Source organism: Amphibalanus amphitrite, unplaced genomic scaffold, assembly GCF_019059575.1.
Source record: "Amphibalanus amphitrite isolate SeventyFive unplaced genomic scaffold, NRLGWU_Aamphi_draft 000957F_arrow, whole genome shotgun sequence".
NCBI lineage: Eukaryota > Metazoa > Arthropoda > Thecostraca > Balanomorpha > Balanidae > Amphibalanus > Amphibalanus amphitrite.
In genome coordinates, this window is record NW_024882451.1 from 145584 (window position 1) to 168738 (window position 23155).

The following is a 23155-nucleotide window of genomic DNA, read 5'->3' on the forward strand; positions in this document are numbered from 1 at the left end:
TAAGATCTCAGCTCCCACTGGAGCTAGAAAGACGAAATTTGGAGGGTAGGTGAAGGCCTTGGGGAACTCTGTTGGGTGTGAATTTCATGACCCTAGGTCAATATCTTCAAGGTCAAATGAGGTCAAATGTGGTCAAATCTGCCATATTAGCGACTTTTTTTTGCGCTTGCACGCCGATAACTCAAAAAGTTACCGGCCGATTTTCTTTTTTCTTTCACTATACCAAAGAACATACATTTGTGAGTATGTATGGTGAATTTCTAGTTAATCCAACAATAAATATGGCAGCTAGAAGCCTGCTAAGAGTAAGATATCGCCGGCTGAAGCGGGATCGGCCGACGCGGGAAACGCGGCAATCACAATTTTGTGTTTACACACTCATAACTCAAGTTGTTACCGGCCGATTTTCAAAATTCTTTGACCATAAGATTGCCTGTACATTTCTTAGTCTTCTCACAAAACTTCACGCGAATCGAATATAATCAGCGGTAAGGAGCGCGATGTAAAGACGGAGCCGTCCCGCCCCGGCACAGTCTACAATTCAGGCGGCGCGTAACGGCTAGCGCCGGCCGCCGCGCCGCCGCGGCGGCAGGATGTTTGACCTAACACCGCTGTTACTAGAAAAGTTGTGAACCGATTTTCTTATTTCTTGCACGAGAAGATCCGCAATTCAATTCTGGACAGGTAGCCTAAATTTCACATTAATATCATGTTTGCGGCGCGAGTTATTGGCGAAAAACAGGAGGGGTGGGCGAAATCCGCCCCCCCCCCCTTCCACTGCGCGTGTTAACCCATTAACCCATCCCCACATTCCGTAGAAACCATACCCTATAGAGATAAGTCCTCTGCAGTTTCACCCGTCTGGACTCGAAGAGAAGTGCTCACTGAAGAAGGCCACTTCTCCAAGAGACGCACTCGTCCGGGACACCCTCTTAGTTGATAGACGCTCTCACCCGACTCACCTGAAAGTCTTCTCCCCTGAAAGGTGCGCTCATCCGAGAAATGACCGTGTCTCACCTGTGTCGAAGCGCAGGAAGCAGCTCTTGGAGTTGAGGCAGCTCGCGGTGCAGGCTGAGGAGGCTCTCTGCAGACAGGCCGGCTGAGAGATGGACGCACAGCCGAACGAGCCGGTGCCGCCGCTACCCGGGACTCCGAGCCTGCCGGAACACACGGCGTACCATGAGTCAATAAGGCGAGGCTTCCTAAGCGAATCAGCACACCCGATACAGCAAAACGTAACGTCATGAAGGCATACCGACGCTGCTCTTCACTTTTTGGTACCGATGTAAGTCAAAATGCTGTTTCAACATAGCGACGGTCGTCTGATATTTCTTATTATATCGGAAAAGCAAACCCCTTATCGCTAACACTAATCGTCACACCTTCCCGAACACTGACTAGTGATAATCATAGATACGTCGATTCCCTACCCCGTGTAGATGGTGAACGGCCAGCGCGTCCCCTCCTGCGAGCAGATCCGCTGGGCGCTGGAGAAGGTGACGACGCCCGGACGGAGGAGGGTGCGCGGCACAGCACCGGCCAGCTCACAGCACACTCCGCCCGAGGGCAGCTCCGGCAGCGAGGGGACGCTGGCGGCACAGTCTGTGACCAGGCCGGCAGTCACTACTCAGTCATATGCGGCGCTTCAACTTTACTCTGATACACGACAGTCAGTTTATCGTAATGTGATATACGGCGGTGGCACTTCACTCAGACGCATGATGTGTGTGTCTCAGTGAATGCCGTGTGCTGAACACACTGCATATGCACTCTATCCACGCGCCGGTTACGCTATGTATTATATAAGTTGACCCGAAACATGCTGTGGGAACAAAAGGTGGTTATGAAACGTCATCAACAGATTGACTCGACAAAATCACCCCAAAATACCAGTGATGACGCATACGTACGGGCGAAGCTCTTCAGAGGCAAAAAGAAAAATAGCTCAGGTATTTACAGTGGCTGTTAGGCAGCAAAAAACGTTTGCGCTTGGCATTACAAAAGATAACATAACATCGCAATAACTGATAGATTACTTGGCCTTTAGATGTGCTAATCTATGAAAATACGTTACAAAGAGAAGTAGTGGAACATCTGCACAGCCGTTGGTAGAGGGACCTAGGGCCTAGGACCTGCGCCCTAGGTCGACAGCTTGGTCAGATATTGCGCGCAGTAGCGGATCTGACCGGTCCAGCAGACTCAGACCCGGCAGAAACGCACTGCTGAAGGCAGAGTTGAGCAGAAGGCACAAAGATCTGTGCCGAGTACTCAGCACAGTACCAGAGCAGCCGACTTACCATGGCCGCCCGGCGAGTCTCCCGCCCCCACTGTCACTCCGCGCCCCCCACCGCCCTGACCTGACCTGCCGGCAGGCACGGCCGGCGTGTGACTGACCTGGCGTCAGGACGGCTGCCAGCAGCAGGACAGTCGCCGCAGCGTTCCCCCGCGGCGCCATGGTCTCCGGCGACTGGGCTGGCGGCGCCGCCGGCCGCCGCCGTCACCGCCCCCGCGCCGTGCTGACCTTTGGGCCGGCAGCAGCGTGGGACAGCCAGCAGCGGCGGAGGACGGGGACGGACGGCCGCGAGTAACACACAGGCCAGGCGGGCAAAGATACGAACGGGATCGTGCAAAGTCGATCCACTGCCTGGTTACGGCCGTGACAAACAGCCAGCTTAGCCAAGTCAACAACCCACCATGTAGCGTCATCTCCTTCACAACTGCAAAATCTGTTACAAAAGAAGATGTATTTCTCGACCACAGCTCGCTGGCATTGTGCGGCTCCGGCTCGGCGTCCCGCTCGGTCAGCGCTGCCACCGGGGTGTTGCAGCGGCTACCGGAGGTGCGGCCCGCCTGTCAGCCAGCCGTCAGAGCCGGGGCCGCGGCCGACAGCGACTGACAGCACACGGGTCACGCGTCACAGGCCGGGAATCTCTGCAGCGCCAGCCGCCGCTGTCACACACCACAGCGAGCAGAGCGGACAGAACTAAAATGACAGTCCACAGCGGGACAGAGACAACGTCACTACTGGGTTAAACACAGCGCGGGCAGTTTACGCGTACAATCCGGGTCGCTACGAACTCACATCTAGACCGCTAACCACCTTGATATCAACACGGGGCCATTGAATTCAGCCGGCAGCTCAGCTTCATCCGCACCACGCGTCTAGATCAGTCCATATTTACAAACGGGTCCTCTGAGCCCTCTCCCGCACAACTGATGCCCTCTGTAGTACCACAGCCCAGTGCCTCCTACACAGAATGCAAGTCGTGCCTTCGTGCCTCCCCAGCTGACCGTCCCACCGCTATCGGCTCAGCTGAGCTCACGGCGCCGAGCTGTTCTTCAGCAGATGCTTATTTCGCTCCAGCATCTCCTTCTTCTTGTCGGCCATTCCCTTGGCGATGAACTTCTCCGTGTCCTCCAGAGTTTCGCCTTTCGGCGCAGAATCCTCGTTCGCATCCGAGTTTCCCCACTTTCCTGCCATCAGTTTTTCCACTTCCTCCGGCTTCATCTTAGCGGTGAGGTCTTCCTCGATTTTCTCTTTGGCCTCCTTGAGGCGGGCGAACATCTCGGCCGTGGCTGTCTCACCCTCTCGCAGCCGTCCCGGCGGACTGCGCCTCACAAAGTGAAACCGATCGTCACGACGGTGGTCACGGTGATGGTCGCGGAACCCGCCACGGAACCCACCGCGGAACCCGCCACGTCCGCCGCGGAAGTCGGGTCTGAACCCTCCGCGGCCCCTGCCGCGGAACATTCCGGGCACGTTGGCAAAGTTCGAGTACCGGCCGGGCACATAGTTGCCGGCCGTGCGGAACGTGGCGTCGTGGTAGCGATACGGCGAGCGCGACCGTGACCGACTGTACGAGCGGTGTCGGCTGCGGGAGCGGGAGTAGCGACGGCGACGGCTGCGGCTGCGCGAGCGACTGTAAGAGCGGCGACGGCGCCGGCTGCTGCGGCTACGGCTGCGGCTCCGCGACCGCGATCGCGAGCGACGCCCACGCGAACGAGATCGCGACCGAGACCGAGACCGAGATAGCGACCGAGACCGCGTGTAGGACCGAGACCGGGAGCGAGACTTGGAGTGGCGGCGTCCTCGGCCCGGCGATTCGCCCGGTCGGGAAGCAGCAGCAGCGCCGGGCGTCTTGGAGGTGCCGGCTGCCGCTGCAGCCGCAGCCACCGCCGCTCTCGCCGCCGCCTTCGCCACGTCCATTTTGGATATGGGCGTCTTCGTGCTAGGGGGCTGCAATGGGGAGTCTGAGGGTGGAAGCTCGGTGCCGGGCGGTAGGGGCTCCGGTGATGGGCCCTTCTTTTTGGCTCCCATCAGGTTGATCTTGAGGTCGGGTCTCTTGCCGACGGTGAATCCTTTCAGCTTGGCCTTTGCTTCGGTGGCGCGACCGGGTGCCTGGTACTCCTCAAAGATTGCCTTCATCTTGGAGACGCTGTCGTCTTGTTCGTCAAACTCCGTCTTGACGATACGCACGGAGCCGTCCTTTCGCTTCTTCACCTCTACATTCTCGTCACCCCTGAAACACGAAAACACACTCGTCAGATCTCCCTGAACCAACGGCTGCAAACAAAAAGCGTAAGAGGCGAAAAGAGATTTTTCAACCGAAACCGTGACATCAGTCATGATTCGCGATCGAACCCTGTCGCAAATTACCGTCGCTATTTGATCCCACTGGATCCCATCAAAGCCCGAACGATCCCACATCATTATGCCGCAGGCTGGTCAAATGACCCGTCGTGTCTCCCCCCTCCCCCTCGGTCTGTAAGCCACCCGATCCTGAGTAGCCCTGCTCACCAGCCGCCGCGCTTCCATTTGCCGTCCGTCTCTGATGAGGCGGCGTCCGCCTCCATCCTGACGACTCGCTCCGAAGAGTGTCGGTCCGCCGAGCCGTCCCTGCCCGACCTGCCGGCACGCAACAGACACGCTCAGACCGGTGCATACAACAGGCGGCGGCGGCATACTACTATACAGGGACACAGGAACTGTCATGGTCACATTAGGAGCAGACATACGGGCTGAAGGCAAAGTCACAAAAGGGCCGAGCACCAGATATTGAGGTCACATCCGCACCAGAGGCGTCTAGTTGAGATAGCAGTGTCTCAGCACCGGCCGCTCACCTGTGCGGCTCCGGCGAGTGGTCACTGCTGCTGGACGAACTGCGACTCCGGCCCTTCTTCTCCTTTCCCTTGTCTTTCTTCTTTTTCTTCTTCTTCTTCTCCTGCTTCTCCTTGAGCTTTTGCACCTGTTTACGTAGTAGCTCCAGCTCGGCCAGGTATTTTGAGTCGGGGGCCGGATTATCTTTATCTTCCGTCTTTCCATCTCTATCGTCTGTCGGCCTGGCGAAAGCGAGTTCCAAAACAGGGTAAATACAGAGGCCAGGTTACAAAACAAGACAGAAGCATCAGAAAAGACGCTGCAGCCTCTCCTATTTTATACAGCACCTTTTATATGGTACCGAAGGAACAAATAACAAACAGAAAAAGAGGGAAGAAGTCAAGGTCAGACAGAGACGCTTAGACAAACGCACAATTTACTTTTACAAGGAACTAACACAAAAACTAAAACAGACAGGCTCAAGGAACAGGCACAAGGAACAGACACGAAGAATCAGGCACAGACGAACTGACATAAAGAAAACAACAGACATTGTTGTGGTCAGCCAGGAGCGCATCACATGCTCTCACAGTCACTACCATGTCGTGCAAGGAAGCCGACTGGTAAATCCCTTCAGAATGCTGTAGGATGGGAGGTTCGGATTTGATCTACACTACACGGCCGTCCGCACAGGCGGCCGGCCGGCCGGCGGCGGTCTGAGCAGCCGGCTGGTCATTACTTGTGTGTCGGATGATCGAGCGGGCCGCTGGTAGCCTCCTCCGCTGCTGGCGAGCCGGCCTCGGCTTCCTCGTCCCTGGCGAGATGAGACAGCGCCGACTGTACAGCCCGCACCCGCGGCGGCGGACGAACCGAGCCGGCACACCGAACGGCACTGGGACAGCGCACAGACGGGACAGCGCCCACGCAGAACACAGAATGTCCAGACAACAGTCCACAAGAACTATTACTGAGACAGCTATCCAACGGGGTCTGGTACACCACACCGCGGATTGCAGGGGTCGAGAAAGCCGCACTAAAATGATAAAGAAGAGCAGACCAAAAATGCTGGCATCGAACAGAAGAACCACAGACGGGTACAATGGAACTATAGACAGCCATAAGCTAACATATGAAGTCCCGCACAGCTGCACCAGGAAATCACACATGAACCCACACCACAGGACAGAGCTAACAAACTCAAGGACAGTGACCGAGGAGCACAGACACAGGCGCTAAGGCCACCGTGACATCGCCATCACAAGGAAGGAGGCTGGCCATGGAAGGACCGCGCTCAGTGCTCACACAGTGTCTAGGATCCCACGCTGCCGAGACAGGCCACACTTAGCACCCTAAAAAAAGTCGACTGTGGACAAAAGCGTGCCAACGAATCCACGCAAGCATCACACAGTATCCATGCAAGCCCAGTCTATGAAGCCAATAGCCGGTTGTTATCTTTGGCTACCTGTCCCAGTAAACCTTACCGGACTAGACTGAGCTGAACAGTGTGCACTTACTCTCTGGTGCGAATACCACGGTCGTAACGCCAACTGTGCGAACGCGATTCGCGCGCAACTCCCAAAAACCCCCACAACACGAGCACACCCAAGCATGCCCCTCCCTGCCACCGTGAACGAACATACCCAATCACACCCCTCCCTCCAAACCGGACAAGCACACTCGAGGAGCACCCCCTACCCTCTCGTCGTCCCCACCCGGGCGTGCAGAGGGTGCCGTGCCGGGCACGGGCCACTCACTGTGTCGGGTCCGAGGGGTCGTAGTCGTCTACGAGAGGCTTCACAGCGTCCTTGATGGCCTCCTTAGCGTCTCCGCCGTACAGGAACTCGTCCTCCTCCGCAGTGCCCGGCGGCAGTGGCTCGGCACTCTCCACCGGCTTGGGATTCTCCGGTGCTTTGGGCTTGACCTCCACTTTGGCCGCTTCGGGCACACTCTCCTTGCTGTCCCAGCGACTCTTTTTCTTCTTTTCTTTGTCTTTCTTCTTGCCGCTGCCCTCTTCCTTGTCCTTGTCTTTCTTCTTATGGCGGTCTTCGTCTTTAGATTTTTTGGGTGTCACCTCGTCTTTATCCTTGGTTGAGTCTGGAGCAAAAGAATCGTGAAATAATTAGGCATTGCGAACCCTTCCTCGCTACTACAGGAATCATTGGTCCAAGACGTCATCTTTGACCTACTCAGCTCGTGATTACGTTATCATGTAACCAAACAAACCCGTTACATCGGACATGACAGATCTGCACACTGAAGGCGCCCGCTCGAGCCAGTCTGAGGAATCTCGAGGAAGGTGAGATGAATGTCGCAAGGACCACGGGGATGGCTCGAGGATTTAAGTGGCGGATATCAGTAATGTCATGAATGCGAGCTCGGAATGTTGATTGGTGGTTCGGAATGTGGAATGTGGTATTAAAACTGACAACAGCCTTTTGCAGTAAGTGTAAGGGAAGCTGACCTGAGAGTAATAATTAAACATATGAAAATGTCTCGGTTGAGTGATCTCACAAATCTATGCATCGAGGAGCCCTGGTGTCCCGATTCACATCACAAGGCTTAACCCGCGCGGGGCTGGGGGGGTAAATTTTACCCCCCCTCGCGAATTTTTGCGATATCTCAAAAACGGCGGCGCGCAGCGCCGCCAAACTTTCAGTACCTTTTCTTACATCAATTTGACACGTTCCCTGAAAATTTGAGCGAAATCCGTCGGAAAATTTTTGAGAAATTGACGTTTTAGTGACGTCATGTTCGCCATTTTCGCCTCAAAAACGGCAAAAGTTCAAACGCCGCTAACATCTTCATTTTTAAAGGAATCAAGACGTAACAAAAAAGGTTATACGTAATTTTACTTTGTCTATCGAATGGCTATCTCGGTTTTTTGAAAATTTTGGATTTTAGCCTAAATTTTTTCAAAAAACTGACTTTTTTGGGAAAATCGTTTAAAATCCAAAATTTTGAGTCTATCGAAAAAACCGGAATATATGTTAGAGAAGTGGTCTATGTGCACCTACATACCAAATTTTAGAAGAATCGGTTCAAAAATGTGGGAGTTATTCAAAATTTTATGACGTCACGAGACACAAAATTTTTGAAAAATGACTTTTTTGGAAGTTCTAGACCTCGTACGGAAACAAAAATAGCACCATTCGATTCGCCGTGAAAAACTGCATCAGATAGACACCTTTTTAGGCCTTAACAACCAACTTCAAAATTTGACCTCACTTGACCTGACCTTGACCTGACCTCGACCTGAAATTCATCCAGAGGTGGTCCATATCACTTATTGAGTGTGCCTATTGAATTCTATGAGTAAAATGACCCATAAAACATGTGTCGCACATGCCCTTTTCTATATTTTGTTTTTTGGTGACCTGACCTGACCTGACCTGACCTTGACCTTGACCTCTGAATGATATTGTATGCAGCGAATATTGTCTTGGTAGCCTAAGAACACGTTTTGGGCGATCAGTCTCAGTCCATGACTCCATTCTTCGGTAACTACGGTGCAAGGCCGATACTGTAGAAACTTGCAATTTGTACCCTTGACCTGACCTTGACCTTGACCTCAAACTTTAAATTAAGTACATGTTTTTAGTAGTTCGTGATGAGAGCTTTCGATTGGCGTTTGAATTTTCCAAATCGGACCATTAGTTCGGGAGATAACAGGGGGGGGGGGTAAAATTTACCCCCCCCCCCCAGCCCCGCGCGTTCGGCTGGAGACCCCAGCCCCGCGCGGGTTAAGGCTTTCTGAGGTAAGAAAAAAAAATTAACTCCGGATTGTAGATTCATGAGTATAAGAACACAACTTTATTGTGCTCACCTTTTCGTTCTCTTTTGTGCTTTCTGTCTCCGTCCTTCTCTTCCTTCGCAGATCTGGAACTCTTTCCCTCTTTATCCTTTTCCTCCTTTGAAGATTTAGAGCTCTTCCCCTCCCTGGAGTCTTTCTTATCTTTAGAGCTTTTGCTTTCTTTATCCTTGCCCGATTTGGAGTCTTTGGAGTCCTTGGAGTCTTTGGCGGCCCTGGTGTCCTTGGAGTCGTCTCGGTCCCTGTCGCGGTCGGACCGGGACCGATTCCGCTCAGCACTGCGGCGTGACTCTCGGCCCGGCCCGTGCGACCTGCGGCAGTGGGCGGGCGACACCCGTCACATATGGATACAGACACACGACAGCGACACTGGCCTCACTCACAGCACTGCACACCCGCTCCGTGCCTAGCGGCTAACTATACAAACGTCCCCAACCCACCCCGTCCACTCCCTCCCATCATACCTGGCCATCCCCGTCCTCTCTATCTGTCCGTAATCTTCTCCCCCGTCCCTCTGCATTTACCTGTCTCTATCAGAGTCCCTCCCTCTCCCTGTCCCTTTCCCTTCCTCCCCGTTACCTCTCAACTACCTCTCTGTCCATCCCTCCCCGTCCCTCCATGACCCCTCACCAGTGTCCCTCTCAGAGTCCCTCCGTCCCTGTCCCTCCGTGACCCCTCACCTGTCCCTCTCAGTCCCTCCCTTCCATCCATCTCCCATCCCTCCGTGACCTCTGAACTAGGTACCTCTCTGTCCCTCCCTTCCTTCGTTCGTTCATTAGGGTTAACGGGCGCGTCGACTGCGGTGGTCATTTTGCGCCCATAACGCTGTACTGGTAAAGCGGATATGTCAACAGAGAACTGACGAACTGAAGAAGACTAGAACTACTTGAGATACGTTATACTAGTAAAACGAGTATATCACAGGAAAACTGATGGATTGAATGTAAGAAAAGATGCTGCCGGATAAAACCCAGGGTGAGTCATCACCCAACAGGTGGCGAATGGTGGTGCCTGGGGCAATGCGGCCGAGGCAGCGTGTCCGGTTTGGTTCGAGGTGCGGGCAACTTAAGAGAATGTGAGTGACTGTGAGCGGCACGTGTCCCTCCCTTCCCATCCCTCCGTGACCCCTCACCTGTCCCTCCCTTCTCGTCCCTCCGTGACCCCTCACCTGTCCCTCTCAGTCCCTCACTTCCCTCCATCTCCCATCCCTCCGTGACCCCTCACCTGTCCCTCTCAGAGTTTCTCCGTGACGCCTCACCTGTCCCTCTCAGAGTCCCTCCTCCAGCCGCGGTCCATGTACGCCTCCAGCGGGTCCCTCTGCTCCCTCTGCTCTCTCTGTTCTCTCTGCTCCCTCTGGTCTCTCTGATCGCGGAACTCCCGCGACTCTCTGACGTCCCACTGGTCTCTGAACTCGCGGTGTTCGCGGGGCCGGCTCTGCTCCGGCGGCGGCCGGTCCTTGCGCGGTGTGGGACCGCTATCCTTCCTGGTCGGAGCGAGGCCGGCGACATCCGGTCACAGGTGGGACACAGACAGATGGTTGGTGGGCATTGGGAATAAAAAAGGTCGGTGGATGATAATAAAAGCGGAAACATGCTATGGGAAAGCAAATTAGCTAGTCAGGGTGCCAAATGGAAAGCTTCCAGCGCAGAAGGCGCGTCATAAGATAATCATTTGATTAATCGCACCAAGTAAAAAAAAAAATCATTTAACACCTACACCGCAAGCTGGATAAATACAGAAGACCGATTTAGACCGTTTAACAATCACACAGCTACTCACTCGAGAGAGTCGAGGAAGCGTCGCACTTTTTCCTCGTAAGCGTGGTCCTCGTGCGTCTTCACTGGCGGCGGCGCATTGTAGAATCCCGGTGCCATCATGGGAGGCGGGACGTGCGGCCCGGACGGCATCGGCGGGTACATCTCTGCCAGCCGCGAACACACCGACTCGTAATTCAGAAAACGTCTGGCAATATCAGTATGCATAGCATATCGATTATTTTTTAAATCTATTCCTTATTTCATCTTGTACTTTAGCAATGGGGAAAATTTTTATGAAGACTGTGTATGTTTCATGTATTTTTATTGTGCTGTGACTTTGGCCGTAAATGGCATGTCCTAGTGAAATGAAGCTAGTATGCAGCGGACTGATACAGTCCAGCGAACATCGAAGTATATCAGGTAGCAAGTTTGACACATGTAAGCCCAATAACTAGATTACGCCGGGTGCAGCGGGACCAGATATCACTAGGCATGGGAATACGCACAGAGAGAACCGGCGGCTTTTATGCCTTCGCCATCCACTCCATCACACACAAAGGCTTCAGTCTCCCGGTGAGGACGCGAGTTCGCGCCCCGCCAGTACCGTGAGTTCGCGCCCCGCCAGTGCCGTGAGTTCGCGCTCCGTCAGTACCGTGAGTTCACGGCCCACTCACGGTAGGGATTGGCGCCCAGCGGAGGCGGCGGTCCCCCCGTCGGCGGCGGGTTGTTGAAGGCGTGTACCAGCGGCTCGGAAGGCCCGCCCGGAGCCAGCGGCAGCTGACCCTCCTGCATGCGGTGCATCTTCTTGCTGAGAGGCGACAGCGAGCCGCTCTGGCGCTTACTCTTGCTGTGGCTGCGGGTGGGGAGTCGTCGAGTCAGACTCGGATACTCGATCACACCCAATAAGAATCAAGATACCAGGGTAAATGAATGACATAATGTCGGCAGCGTCGAGTGGCATAAGCTCTATCAGTCAGATAGCCAAACAAAACATTCCTGCGAACGAGATAAAACCAAACAGCCTGTCTTCAACGTTGATGTTTGTGATCGGAACTGGTGTTAATATCACCAGTCGCTAAGCCCTGTTATTGGCTGACACCTAATGTCCATGAAGCATCCGACATTTACAACCGGCTTTCCATGTCCGCGCTGCGTGTCCGGTGTCCGTTTAGCGTGTCCTGTGTCCGCGCTGCGTGTCCTGTGTCCCACCTGCGCCGTCGTGAGCGCGATCGGCCGCCAGCAGAGTCGCGGCTCCCACTTCGGGAGCGGCTGCGGCTGCGGCTGCGGCTGCTGTCGCTGCTGCCGCTGCTGCTGCTGCTGCTGCCCGACGAGCTGCGGCGGCGGCGCTTCTTCGACCTGAAACAGCCGACAGAGTGAACAAAACACACCCGATCAGCATCATCAGCCCGTACAGCCGCCCCACAGAGTATGACCGCACATGAGGTAGAAAGCACGTCAGGCAAGGCAGTGGAGATATCTAGAATGCATTGCTACACTATGGAAATTTATTGTCAAGTTTTCCTTGATTTTAACCAAGCCTCACTTTTTCTTTTTCTTGGCCGACGAGCTCCCAGCTTCTTCATCCTCTCCAAGCAGAGCGAGCAGCTTCTTCTTGAGTTCGGATGTCTTCTCGCTGCGCTGCGGTATGGCCAGATCATCCAAACGCAGCAGGTCCTGTCAGCAGCAGAAGCTTGATTATACCACGGTGACTATAAATAGATTATGCCACCTAAACTAAAGAAAAATGCATAGCCAATGCTGAAGCAATTGATTTATCAATTGCTTCAGCTAGTTACTTCAGTCATCAAACTTGAGCTAGTTACCCGCAGATAGATGTATAAGGGTAGCCGCGGATCCACCCAGACGGGGTGCGGCTGAAGGGTCAGGTACCGTGCTAATCTCCACGATCCCGGAGCACAGTGCCCTGGCCAGTCGGGACCAACGGGCCAGTCGGAACACCAAACAGCGCGAGCCGGTCACCGGCGGCCTACTGTGTCTACCCTGCCCATCCCACCCTACCCCGCGCCACTCACATCCGCCTGAATGTGGCCCACTTTCATCGCCTTGAGAAAGCGGATGGAGCGCAGAGCCTCCTTGTTATCCGGCACGAACGACAGGCTCAGCTTGTACACCTCGAGCGCCTTGTCGTGGTCCTTTTCGTCCTCGTACCTGGCGGACAGGGTCTCAGTGGTAATACATGCATAACACAAGGCCCCGGAACGCGATGGGGGATGAAAGAAAGAAGCGTATCTTTATACACGAGCTAAGGCATATGACATAATCCAGTGTTGTGTACAGGGAACACATTGAGTCACCCAGTGTGTAGTCAGTAGTCACCATGTCATTTTGTGATTAGTTTGAGTGGCACATCTTCAAATACAAACAGCTGATGTCAGTTAAAGAAATCATTCAATGGGCAACATGGACTCATAACACGGACGTTATGAAAATTATTAATACTTACGCCTTGGCCTGGGCGACCAATGTCTCTCCCATGTACTTTTTGGCGTTCTGGTGGTTGGGGTCTTCACCCAATGCTTTTTCGAAGTCGAGAATGGCCTTCTCATAGTTACCTCTGTTGGCAAACCTGTAAGAAACGCGCAAGACTTCAAATATACATGCAGACGCAGAGGATTGTCGCTAATCCCCTGGCATAACCACAAGCACCATGGACCCCTTTGAAGGTCAACTGATTACAGCTCTAAAGCATTGCATCTCAAACCCCGCGTTCAGAGTCTCTCGGACGACAAAGATTCTAGTCGTCCGGCCAATCCCGTTTAAGGTCAGCTGCGGTAATGGAACGGGATTGGCCAGACGACGTAGAATCTTCGTCGTCCGAGAGACTCCAAATGCGGGGTAAGATGCAGTGCAAATATGCTATTCACCAAATCGTCTAGCGACATACACTGCCAGTTCGATAGCCCAGAAATAAAAACTACGCATTTAATGTGGTGCAATCAAATACGCACACTAGAGCTCTGTTGCAGACGGGTTCGCACGCAGTCACCATCAAAAACAGGCTAGCTCGAAATGGCACCAACATAAGCTGAGAATATCATCCTGACCCGACTCCCATCCCACTAAGTGCGCTGTTGACCGGAGCCTGTGACGCGTCCATCCCACTCACAGCGCTCCGCGGGCCACCAGGCCCTCCACATTGGTCGGGTCCACGTTCAGTGCCTGGTTCAGACACTGGAACGCCTCGCCGTACTCGCCCTTCTTGAACAGGCCGACGCCCTTGGCCACGGAGCGGTAGGCCCAGCGCGAGGCCTGCTCCTTCCGGAGGCCGGCGGCGCTCTCTTCCTGTGGAAAGCCGGCACTGCCCGCCGCCCGAGGGCCACAGCGGTGAGTCGCCAGTCCAGGACACCGTGGCAGCCCACAGGCCAATCCAGCCGACACCCGGTGACGTGGCTGTACGCTCAGTGGCAAATATCATTACAGGACATAGTACTTTTTATCAAGCTATGCTATACTGAATTTCACTCATTCCCAACAAACTATGAAAAATACACCACAGCTGATGTAACAAGAAAAGACACGATGTTGCCCAACTACAAATCAATTACCACTTATCTTCCATCGCACCGCCAATATGCTGCTTAATGTTCAGGGGCGCGACAACGATACAGCCTTATTACAGCAGCTCAGCCGCTGGACCGCTTAGCGCCGCTGCCAACACAGGTGAAACGGTCCATAAGTCTAACTCAGCCCCTACCTTAGGTGGAGCGCCAGCGAGTCTTTGGCCTCGAGCACATGCTGCCGCTCGGCCAGGAAGCGCATGGCGTTCGGGTTGTGGAAGCCGACGGCGGCTAGCAGGTGGTCCTCGTAGGACGTCTGCGGCTCCTGGGAGGCCAGCGACCTCCTGGAGCTCAGACAGGGGGCACTCATCAGCAGCTGACGGCAACCGGCCACGGCGGTCAGTCGTTCACTGGCCAGTTACCCACTTATCCGTGTTTGCTATCCAAATTCACTATCCGACCCAGTTATCCAACGACCGCAGTGATCCGTTTGCATTTGCGTTTGTTAGTCACACTAACACACACTTGGGAAATAGCACATCCAATAGCATAATCCACCCGCCTCCTGATCCTGCACCTCACTAGTAGACGGTTGCCTGCCCTCTGCCAGCTGTTCCCCTAAGCAGCCCGTCTGCGCCTGCTCGCCGGCGGCGCGTCCACCCTCCCGTCCCTACCTGCAGCGCACAGACAGCTCGTTGCCCGTCACATGACCGAGCCGCACGTTGCCGATCAGGTGCGGCGGCAGCTGCGACTCGTCCAGCGTCATGACAATCATGTCGCCCTGCTGCACCTCCCTCACCAGACCCATGCACATCTCGTGCGGCTTCCACATGCGAGAGCCGGCCGGTATGCCGGGCACCACCGCCTGTGGCCCGGTCACAACGGTCACAAAAAGGTCATAAACACATACATACAAGATCATACGGGCACCGGTCATAGACTGGTCATATACACACGGTAACACAGACACAGGGAAACACAGACACACGGTAACACAGACACACGGTAACACAGACACACGGTAACACAGACACACGGTAACACAGACACACGGTAACACAGACACAAGGTAACACACACACGGTAACATAGACACACGGTAACACAGACACGCGGTCACAGTGACAATCGATCACAGACACATGACAACAGACACAAGGTAACGCAGATACACAGTAACACAGACACACGGTAACAATGACGACCAGTCTGGGCCTACAGACACACGGCGCCAGACAAAGGTCTCAGAGATCTGCGGTAAGCGCCGTTACAGCATCGGCCAGCGATGCTGACACGCAACGGATAGAGACGCGCTGGTCTTGAAACAAGAGAAACACAGGAAATGAGGAAAGAAATTGAAGAAAATCGAGAATGAGGTATGGAAGGAATAAAAGGGAGGCAAAGAAAAAGGAGAAGTAAGGTAGAGAAAGATATGGAGGAATAGTAGAGATAGCAGAGAACGAGGAAAGGAGACGGATAAACACGGGCATAGCAAGAGGTCGATCAAGACCGATCCCCTTCCTGTTTGTAAGTCGTTCGATACTCACCCTGATGTGCTGAGAGTTTCTCGCCATGGGCATACAGCCGCGCGAGACAAGAGTGGCGCAGTCGAGCACCAGCGCACCGGTGGGTTTCAGACCGACCACTGTGCAGAGTATGATCTGGCCGGGCCTAAGCACCTGGGGACGCACGCGCACGGGTCAGACGCACGGACGGACACTCCACGGCCGCGCGGCGCTTGGGTTAGATTGGGCGGTACAGCACGTCTGTGCTTCGAAAGTAGTTTTTGTCCACGACGTGCCAGAGGGGGTGGGGGATTCTAGCACAGAAAAAGGACGAATATGTAAAATAACCGTTCAGGATTCCGTCAAAATCTGGCAAGAAGCACTCAAAATATGGCGAAAAACAGTACATCACATGGCTTAACATGTGCATGCATTAATTACTGCACTGTGCAGGCCGGCCGGGCGACGTACCTTGAGAATCTGTTCTCTCCATTCGGCGCGGTTAAGTCCCAGGAACTCCGGTAAGCATGGAACCCGACCGTACAGCTCTGAGAACAGGGCGGAGACGCGTAGGCGCACTCAGCCGCGGCCGACGACCCAGGACAGCCCACAATACATGGTGCCGCCGCTCTGTTCCTTACCACTAGCCTCGACCTCCCCTCACCACATCATGTTACTCCCCTCCCCTCCCAGCTCGTCCGCTACCCGTGAATTTCCTCAGTCAGCTAGACTTCCAGTGATTAACAACGATCAGAGGATGGCACTTATATCTGCATCAGCAGTACTCTGGTGATCACAAATTTGTCACAAATTTGTCATCATTTTATCTCACAAGTATGAAAAATGCAGAGCATAAGAGCCTTGTCATGAAAAAACAATGCTATCCCTATTGATTGAGCATCGACTTAGAAACTATTACAAAACTATTCTCCACAACAAAATACCATGGCACTGGCACTGAATGTCAATATTACAACATGGAAAGCAAAACCCCCTACAAACGGGATATTTAATGTCTAAACACAAACAGACCAAAAACCAAGACCGCGCGCCTCTGACAAAAAGGTAGTTTCTCATAAAGGAGAGACTACAGGTACCTCTGTCCCCCTGACCGCACACCTTCGTCCTCGTTGACAAAGTCGGAGGCCTGCGGTATCTCGTCCTGCGACAGAGGCCGGTACAGGAACTCCGCCTTGTCTGCCATAAAGTTGAGCAGCTTCACACGCTTGCCCCGGTCTTGTACGCTGAAACGAAGACGGTCATCAACTAGATTCAAAATACAGCAGCATTCAATGGAAAGAAACCGAGTCACCGCCGCGGCCCAAGTGCACCAGGGCGGCACACGCGAGCTCGGCAAAACAGAAACAGATATCAGAGAGACAGTGAAACCGCTGGGAGAACAACATACTTCGGTGACGAGGCGGTCTTTCTGGTTCAACCTCCGGCCGCGCTCCGTGCCCTGGTGCCTGAAAATAGAGTCCACCCGCCCGTCTCTTCGTGGTACGGAGAGACCCAAGCCCTGAAAGTGTCTCCTCGATCCGTTCAGGCATATTCTGAGGCGTCGATTCCAATACGGTTCGAAATGATGGGTCGCATGCCGAGCTGGCGAGTTTTGTTTTCGTCTTCATCTTTTTTTTAGACTTTCTCGAGCTTCCAACGTACGTGATCCCGGTTGGCGTCCTCATAAGACACGCGATGCTTTGAGCTGGCAGTATGAACAACCAATCAAAATTGGAAAAGCGACAAGCACTAATGGATGGAAGAACTTAGTAACTAGTAGGTACACACATAGAATATCATTACTAAATCACTTATCACTATTTTCAACCTTCAATACAGGCGACGGTCAATCTCATTTGCGAAAAATCCATCATAACATCTTTCTTTGCATCTATACAAAGCTGACAAAAAATGCATGTGGTTGATATAGACATGCACTGCGGCACACATACCTGAGCTCTTTCGCTCTTTGCTGATAGACGTGGTAATCCACGTCGCGGATATTGATGCCGCCCAGAAGCTTGAGTTGTTTCTCTTCCATAACTTTGGATAGCTGCTGGCCGTGGAAGTTGATGGCCTTCACGATCATGCTTGGCGTGTCCATGGTGTTCATCTGTTTGGTACACAGAGTCAGTCACCTACCATCCAAAACATTCCAATTTCCAAGGCGGGAGGACATCACGATGGCAATGCTCACAAAGGTCAGATCACTCGAGGTATTCAAAGGCCAAAGTTTGCCTAGTTTTTCACTAATCGGCGCGTAATTCGGGAACTAATAGAGCGCCGCGGAAAAATGCATTGCGCAGCTCTTTTAACCCTCGCCCTGGCAGGGCATTTTTCATAACACGGACTGGCAGGGGGGGGGGGTCGATGCGACCCCCCCCCTCGCGATTGGCTCCTATGGCACCTAGAAACACCAAATTTGGTAGGTAGGTGGGCCCCCTAGAGTTCTCGCCCCTGTGCAAATTTGGTTGCTCTAGGTCAATATTTAGGACGGTTTTGGGGGTATTAATGTAAAAATTTCGCTAAAAACAGGTCAAAGGTTTTTCGCTTATAACTTTTGATCTAATTAAGATAGAGCAAAAAGAAAAGCACCAGTGAACTCAGTACGTCAAGGCGCGTCGAATGATATATTTTTTAGCTTGCTTAAGTGTACTGAAAGTTTTTCTTAATTTTTAAGTAAACTTTAATTAACTAATTAAGTTCAACTTAACCAAATTGCATCATATCGCATATCATTCGATTCGGCTGATCACCAGGAACACAATGACACCATTTTTTTTTAGCTCTAGCGTCATTATGTCCCAAGTTATTGGCAAAAACATCATTTGACCTCAGTTGACCTCATGACCTGACCCATGGATAAGTACACCAAACAAAGAAGCACAAAGTGAGCTGTTGTTAAGTACTGTGGTTTCAAAGCAAAAAAGTGATGGAACGAAGCGGATATCTCCAGTATTTTCCGAATTTAGTATTTTCCCATAGGCTTAACATTACGACGTAATGACCTCTAACTGACCTCAGGTCAGTGACCTCAAAAACCCGAACTATATGCTATACAACTCGGTGAACTTAGCACATCCTGAAAGAATGAAGGAAATCAGTCCAAAACTGTGAGTTGGACAGGTGTAAAAAGAAAATTGAAATTTGACCATGACCTTGTACCGGTTTTTGATTTTTCTGACCTGGTGACCTGACCCAAGGTCACCCGGACCTAAAATTTTCAGGTCATATATAAAAAGGTTGCCCCATAGGCTGTGCCAAATTTGCGCCGCCATTTTTACGCTATCTTCGAAAAAACTTAGGGGGGGGTCGCATCGACCCCCCCCCCCCCTGCCAGGGCGAGGGTTAAAGGCGGCCGCACACTGGGCCATTCGGCGGGCGAGATTCCGCAAAAGCGGAATGTCGCGGGCGACATTCCTACAGCGGCTTTCCGCTTGTTTTCAGCAGTTTACAGGACCATTCGGCGGTGCGATTTTCTACTTAGTATTTTCAGGAACTTTATGTGAAACATTTTATGATAAATATAAACGAATGCAAACTAAATACATTTAAGCAAATACAATATTTGCTTATTTAATGCGATTATGCTATATTTCTGTACAATAAAGTTTCGAATATCTATTAATTTGACATAATTTCTGGAGGAAGTTGCAAAAAAATAAAGCTCGTGATTAATGTAAACAACCGTGTTTGTCGACAAATGCAAGAAACCTAAAGACAATTGTGGAGAGGCACATAGTAACCCATTATTTGAATAACCAATGAAGTGTATAAAAACCATTTAATATGGGGAAAGAAGTGCCGCTACGATTTTTTATCAAGTGAAGTCTATTTCTCGGCTGCTCCATCAATAGTTGGTGAGTTTCAAGTTCCACAATTTCGGGTGTGCGCGGCGTCGCCGCGGAAAAAGCTGAACCGGTCCAGCTTTTTCCGCAACTCCGCGGCTGTTCGCGCGCCTGCGCACTCTACCCGCGGACAGCTAGCTGGCAGCGGTCGGCTGATAATTTTGTCGTTTCGGCAGCTGATTCGGCGTCCACGAAAGCGTAATGTCGCCACGGAATTGCGTTTTTGCGGAATGTCGCCCGCCGAATGGCCTAGTGTGCGGCCGCCTTTACCCTCGCATGTGTGCGGCGTTTGCCAGCTTCTAACGTGTAGGGGGGGGGGGGGGGGGGGGGTTGGACCCCCTTGCCGTTTGGCCCCTGATCGAGCTAGAGCTTCGCGGAAAAAAACGAGCGTGTTGCCCGTCACGAGACGAAGCTGATGATGCCCAATTTTAAGGTCCTAGTTCATCGGTTGACCTTCCAGGTCAGGTCAATGACCCAAGAATCGGGAAAATCGGGACCTGTTAGAAAGTCGTAAAGTGTGGCTGCTATGGGTTTTTCGGGGTGCTGATCACGAACATCGTGTTAGTTTTGATCGCAGATGATGTCTTAAAGCATTTAGACCAGGTCGGGTCAGGTCAGGTCAGGTCAACCAGTAGGGGTCGTGGTATTCGTAGTAGGTGTCAACCGCCTCTGACAGCTTCGTAACATGTTACGAAGGCACCAAAACTACTTCGTAAATGTTCAAATGGTTTCTAAATTCGAATTCAGCTCCAAAAACTAGCCTAGAAACATTTTGAACTCGAAAAAGTGAACTGAGGTCACCAAAGGTCAATGACCTGACCTGACCTTCAGGTGACCTTGACATCCACCCTAAATGCATGGGAGCAACATCGAATCACATGTTTGAACGTTTGAAACCTCGAAAAGCTTGCAAACGCGCGGCTAATGCGAACCGACTTACGCCGAATCGCGATTCCGGCCAAACATCTCGAGAAATAGGTCACAGGTCAAAGGTCACTTGGGTCAGGGTCATGAAATTTTCAGAGTAGGTGTAAAATTGATCAACTCGAGGGTACTGAAAGTTTTGAAAGCTATCGTCGGACCCTGGCACCCGTAGGGTCCACCTCTAGGTAAGTTACCGGAAAGTTACCGGCCGATTTTCAAAATTTTAGCGGCGTTCGATAGCCCCACCGAGGAACTACCTTGTGACCCAAGTTCATTGTCCTTGGCCCAACCGATGACGTTACAGGTGAGGTCAAATATCGCATATTCGCCGTTAACAGGCATTCCAAGAAATGTGTTGCAACATCGAGTAAAGGCATGTTATTGAAAATCATCGAAGGAGAATAGGTTGTCAAACCAATATTTTGCTATTTGAGGTCACTGATACCAGGTCAGGTCACAGAGGTCGGGTCACTGAGGGTCACCATATGAAAATGTCGTGTGATCCATGTTTTATGGTCCATTTTACCAGACAAATGCTTTCATGTGGGTTAGACAGCCTTTGGGGCCAGTTAAGGTTACGTTCTGGTGAAGGTCAAGTCAAGGTCAGGTCAAATCAGGTCAAATTTCAAAGTTAGTAGTTTGCATAAAATGGATATCGATTCGATGCAGCTCGTCACGGCGACTCTAATGGTTGTCTTTATTTTGTGCTACGTGGTCCATAATTACTAAAAATTGAGTTTAAAAATTTAATGTCATCAATTTTGAAGTTTTTTCCCTATCACTTGGCCAAAAAAGAGGTATCGATCTCAAATTTTGTATGCTGATGGAAGACGGCTATTATATAGATTCCTTTTTTTGAAATTCGAATAAATTTGGGATTTTTTGGCTATTATATAAAAATAACTTTTATCTTTGGGGGTCAAAATAAAAAAATCAAAAAAAAAATCCGAAATTGCAGTTCTATAGCCCTGGTAATTCTACACCGTTTAGGTCAAGAACAATTTTCTGCATCCTCAAAGCTGTAGGCCTCTTCTCGCGAAACCTTTCTTGGGGTCGAAAATGGCAAATATGACGTCATTCTGACGTCATTGGTGACCAAACTATCATAATCTTTGGAAAATTTTGTGGTCACAAATACAATGTGTAAAATTGATGCCCGGAAAGTTTCGATAGTTTGGTGGCGATACCTGCAATATTTTAGGAGATACCTACCAACGAAAAAAGATAGGGAGGCGTTTCACCCCCGCCCTACGGGGCGCGGGTTAACAATTGCAGTGCACTGTGCAATATTATGTCATTCAATTCACTTCCAGCCCGTCCAGGACATATAAATATCGGAAATATCGCTCGACATAACACTAGCAACGGATAATAGACAATCATCTGTAACACTAAATCAGTGCACTGAAGTCCACTGATCCAATAGCGGCGGAACAACTTCACTGCCGACTTTTGGTCCCATTCTTTCCATGCAACGCCCATAGGGCCAATGTTAAAATACCAAAATCAAAGGGGGGCACGGTGTCCCGGTGCCCTCCTCGTTCCGCCGCCTATGCACTGATCATCAAACCGCACTGCACGCGAAACTTTTGTTTCTCGTCAGACGACTCGGCGAGCAAACTACGTTACTTCCTCCCACACGTGATCGCACACTACATTACATACAGGGAGTGAGCAGGCTCCTAGGGCCCCAAGAAACCCCATCAGTTTTCTTGAGACCCGTGAAACCCCACTTAAAGACTGATTGCGACGCCAGTCGCCTCACTCGGGTACGATGCATTCCAGACACAACTTTTCAACCAGCCAAGTCCACACTCCGCACCTTAGTCCCAATCGTCCAAGGACTGCCCAAAATGACAAAAGTCAGTCTAGGTGGCCTCGGATGAACATTACGCGCCCATTTTTGACTTGTTTTATGATTTGGGTGTAGATTGTATGTAGATCGTGATGTTAGCTAAGGTTAAGGTTAGGTCTTGTTGTCTTACGACAAAATTTCTGGAATCGCCCACTTGTGCTAAACAATTTTCATCCATCCCTGCGCCAAAATTTCGGCACAGAGTTATGCTGGAAGCTTCAATGAAATTTCGGCGCAATGCGCCCGTTACCACGGACATGTCGACGGTAACATGGATTTTCCAGTCTGGATGAAAGGGAGTTAGCAAGTCATATGCTGATTCGAAACAAAAAAATCGGCACAACCTGATATTTGGTGGCCTTCAGAATTCACTGTGATGACTGATGACATGACATGACATGATGACATTAACAAAAAATGAGCTCGACAATGCCATGTTTAAAATATTGATTGAGGTCTGTCAATCGATTTTGCTGTGTCCTTTTACTTTTTATCTCTTGGCATTTGAGATAATCTGATGTGCTCATTTACGCCCTCACCGGAGGGCTGTTCACGGGTCCTGTGTGCGGTCGGACCGCACACAGCCTCCAAGCTCCGCCCACTGCGTCCCTACGTCAGCCTTCCGTCACCGCACACAGCAACAGCTGTGGCCACAGCCGACCGTCCACCGCACGCAGCAGTGACGTCAGAACCGCCTACCCATCCCCTACCCCCACGCCTACTGCACACACCTCACGGCTCACACACCGCACTCAGCAGTTTGCAGTGCCCGTGAACACCCCTCAGGACTCAGGGAGAAGCCGACTGAGCTTCTCCTGCACTTTTCCTCTTTCCACGAGAGC

At 51.8% G+C, this 23155-nt stretch overlaps 2 protein-coding genes across 4 annotated transcripts in view; both read right to left on the reverse strand.

The window, feature by feature from the left end:
* Nucleotides 1-2807, reverse strand: part of LOC122368557 — a 16778-nt gene extending 13971 nt beyond the window's left edge. Inside the window, exons 1-3 of one of the 3 annotated variants that reach the window (XM_043342578.1) lie at nt 2395-2807; nt 1431-1602; nt 1018-1157 (exon numbers count right to left, since the gene is read on the reverse strand). In XM_043342578.1, coding sequence (XP_043198513.1) covers nt 1018-1157; nt 1431-1602; nt 2395-2455 — 373 coding nt within the window. In that variant the 5' untranslated portion in view covers nt 2456-2807. The remainder of the gene's footprint in view (nt 1-1017; nt 1158-1430; nt 1603-2394) is intronic. The other 2 variants (XM_043342579.1, XM_043342580.1) reach the window with 2 other exon arrangements.
* LOC122368556 (tetratricopeptide repeat protein 14 homolog) lies at nt 2726-23058 on the reverse strand. Its single transcript, XM_043342577.1, has 21 exons — nt 23045-23058; nt 17639-17799; nt 16806-16930; nt 16158-16234; nt 15729-15860; nt 14856-15046; nt 14379-14525; nt 13791-13982; nt 13128-13250; nt 12697-12832; nt 12207-12337; nt 11873-12019; nt 11338-11516; nt 10686-10827; nt 10165-10389; nt 8922-9217; nt 6853-7192; nt 5838-5912; nt 5122-5340; nt 4799-4906; nt 2726-4520 (listed from the first exon to the last, which is right to left on the reverse strand). Exons 2-21 carry the CDS (start codon nt 17797-17799, stop codon nt 3320-3322), a joined length of 4347 nt encoding a protein of 1448 aa, XP_043198512.1. The 5' UTR covers nt 23045-23058; the 3' UTR covers nt 2726-3319.
* Nucleotides 23059-23155: the final 97 nt, after the last annotated feature.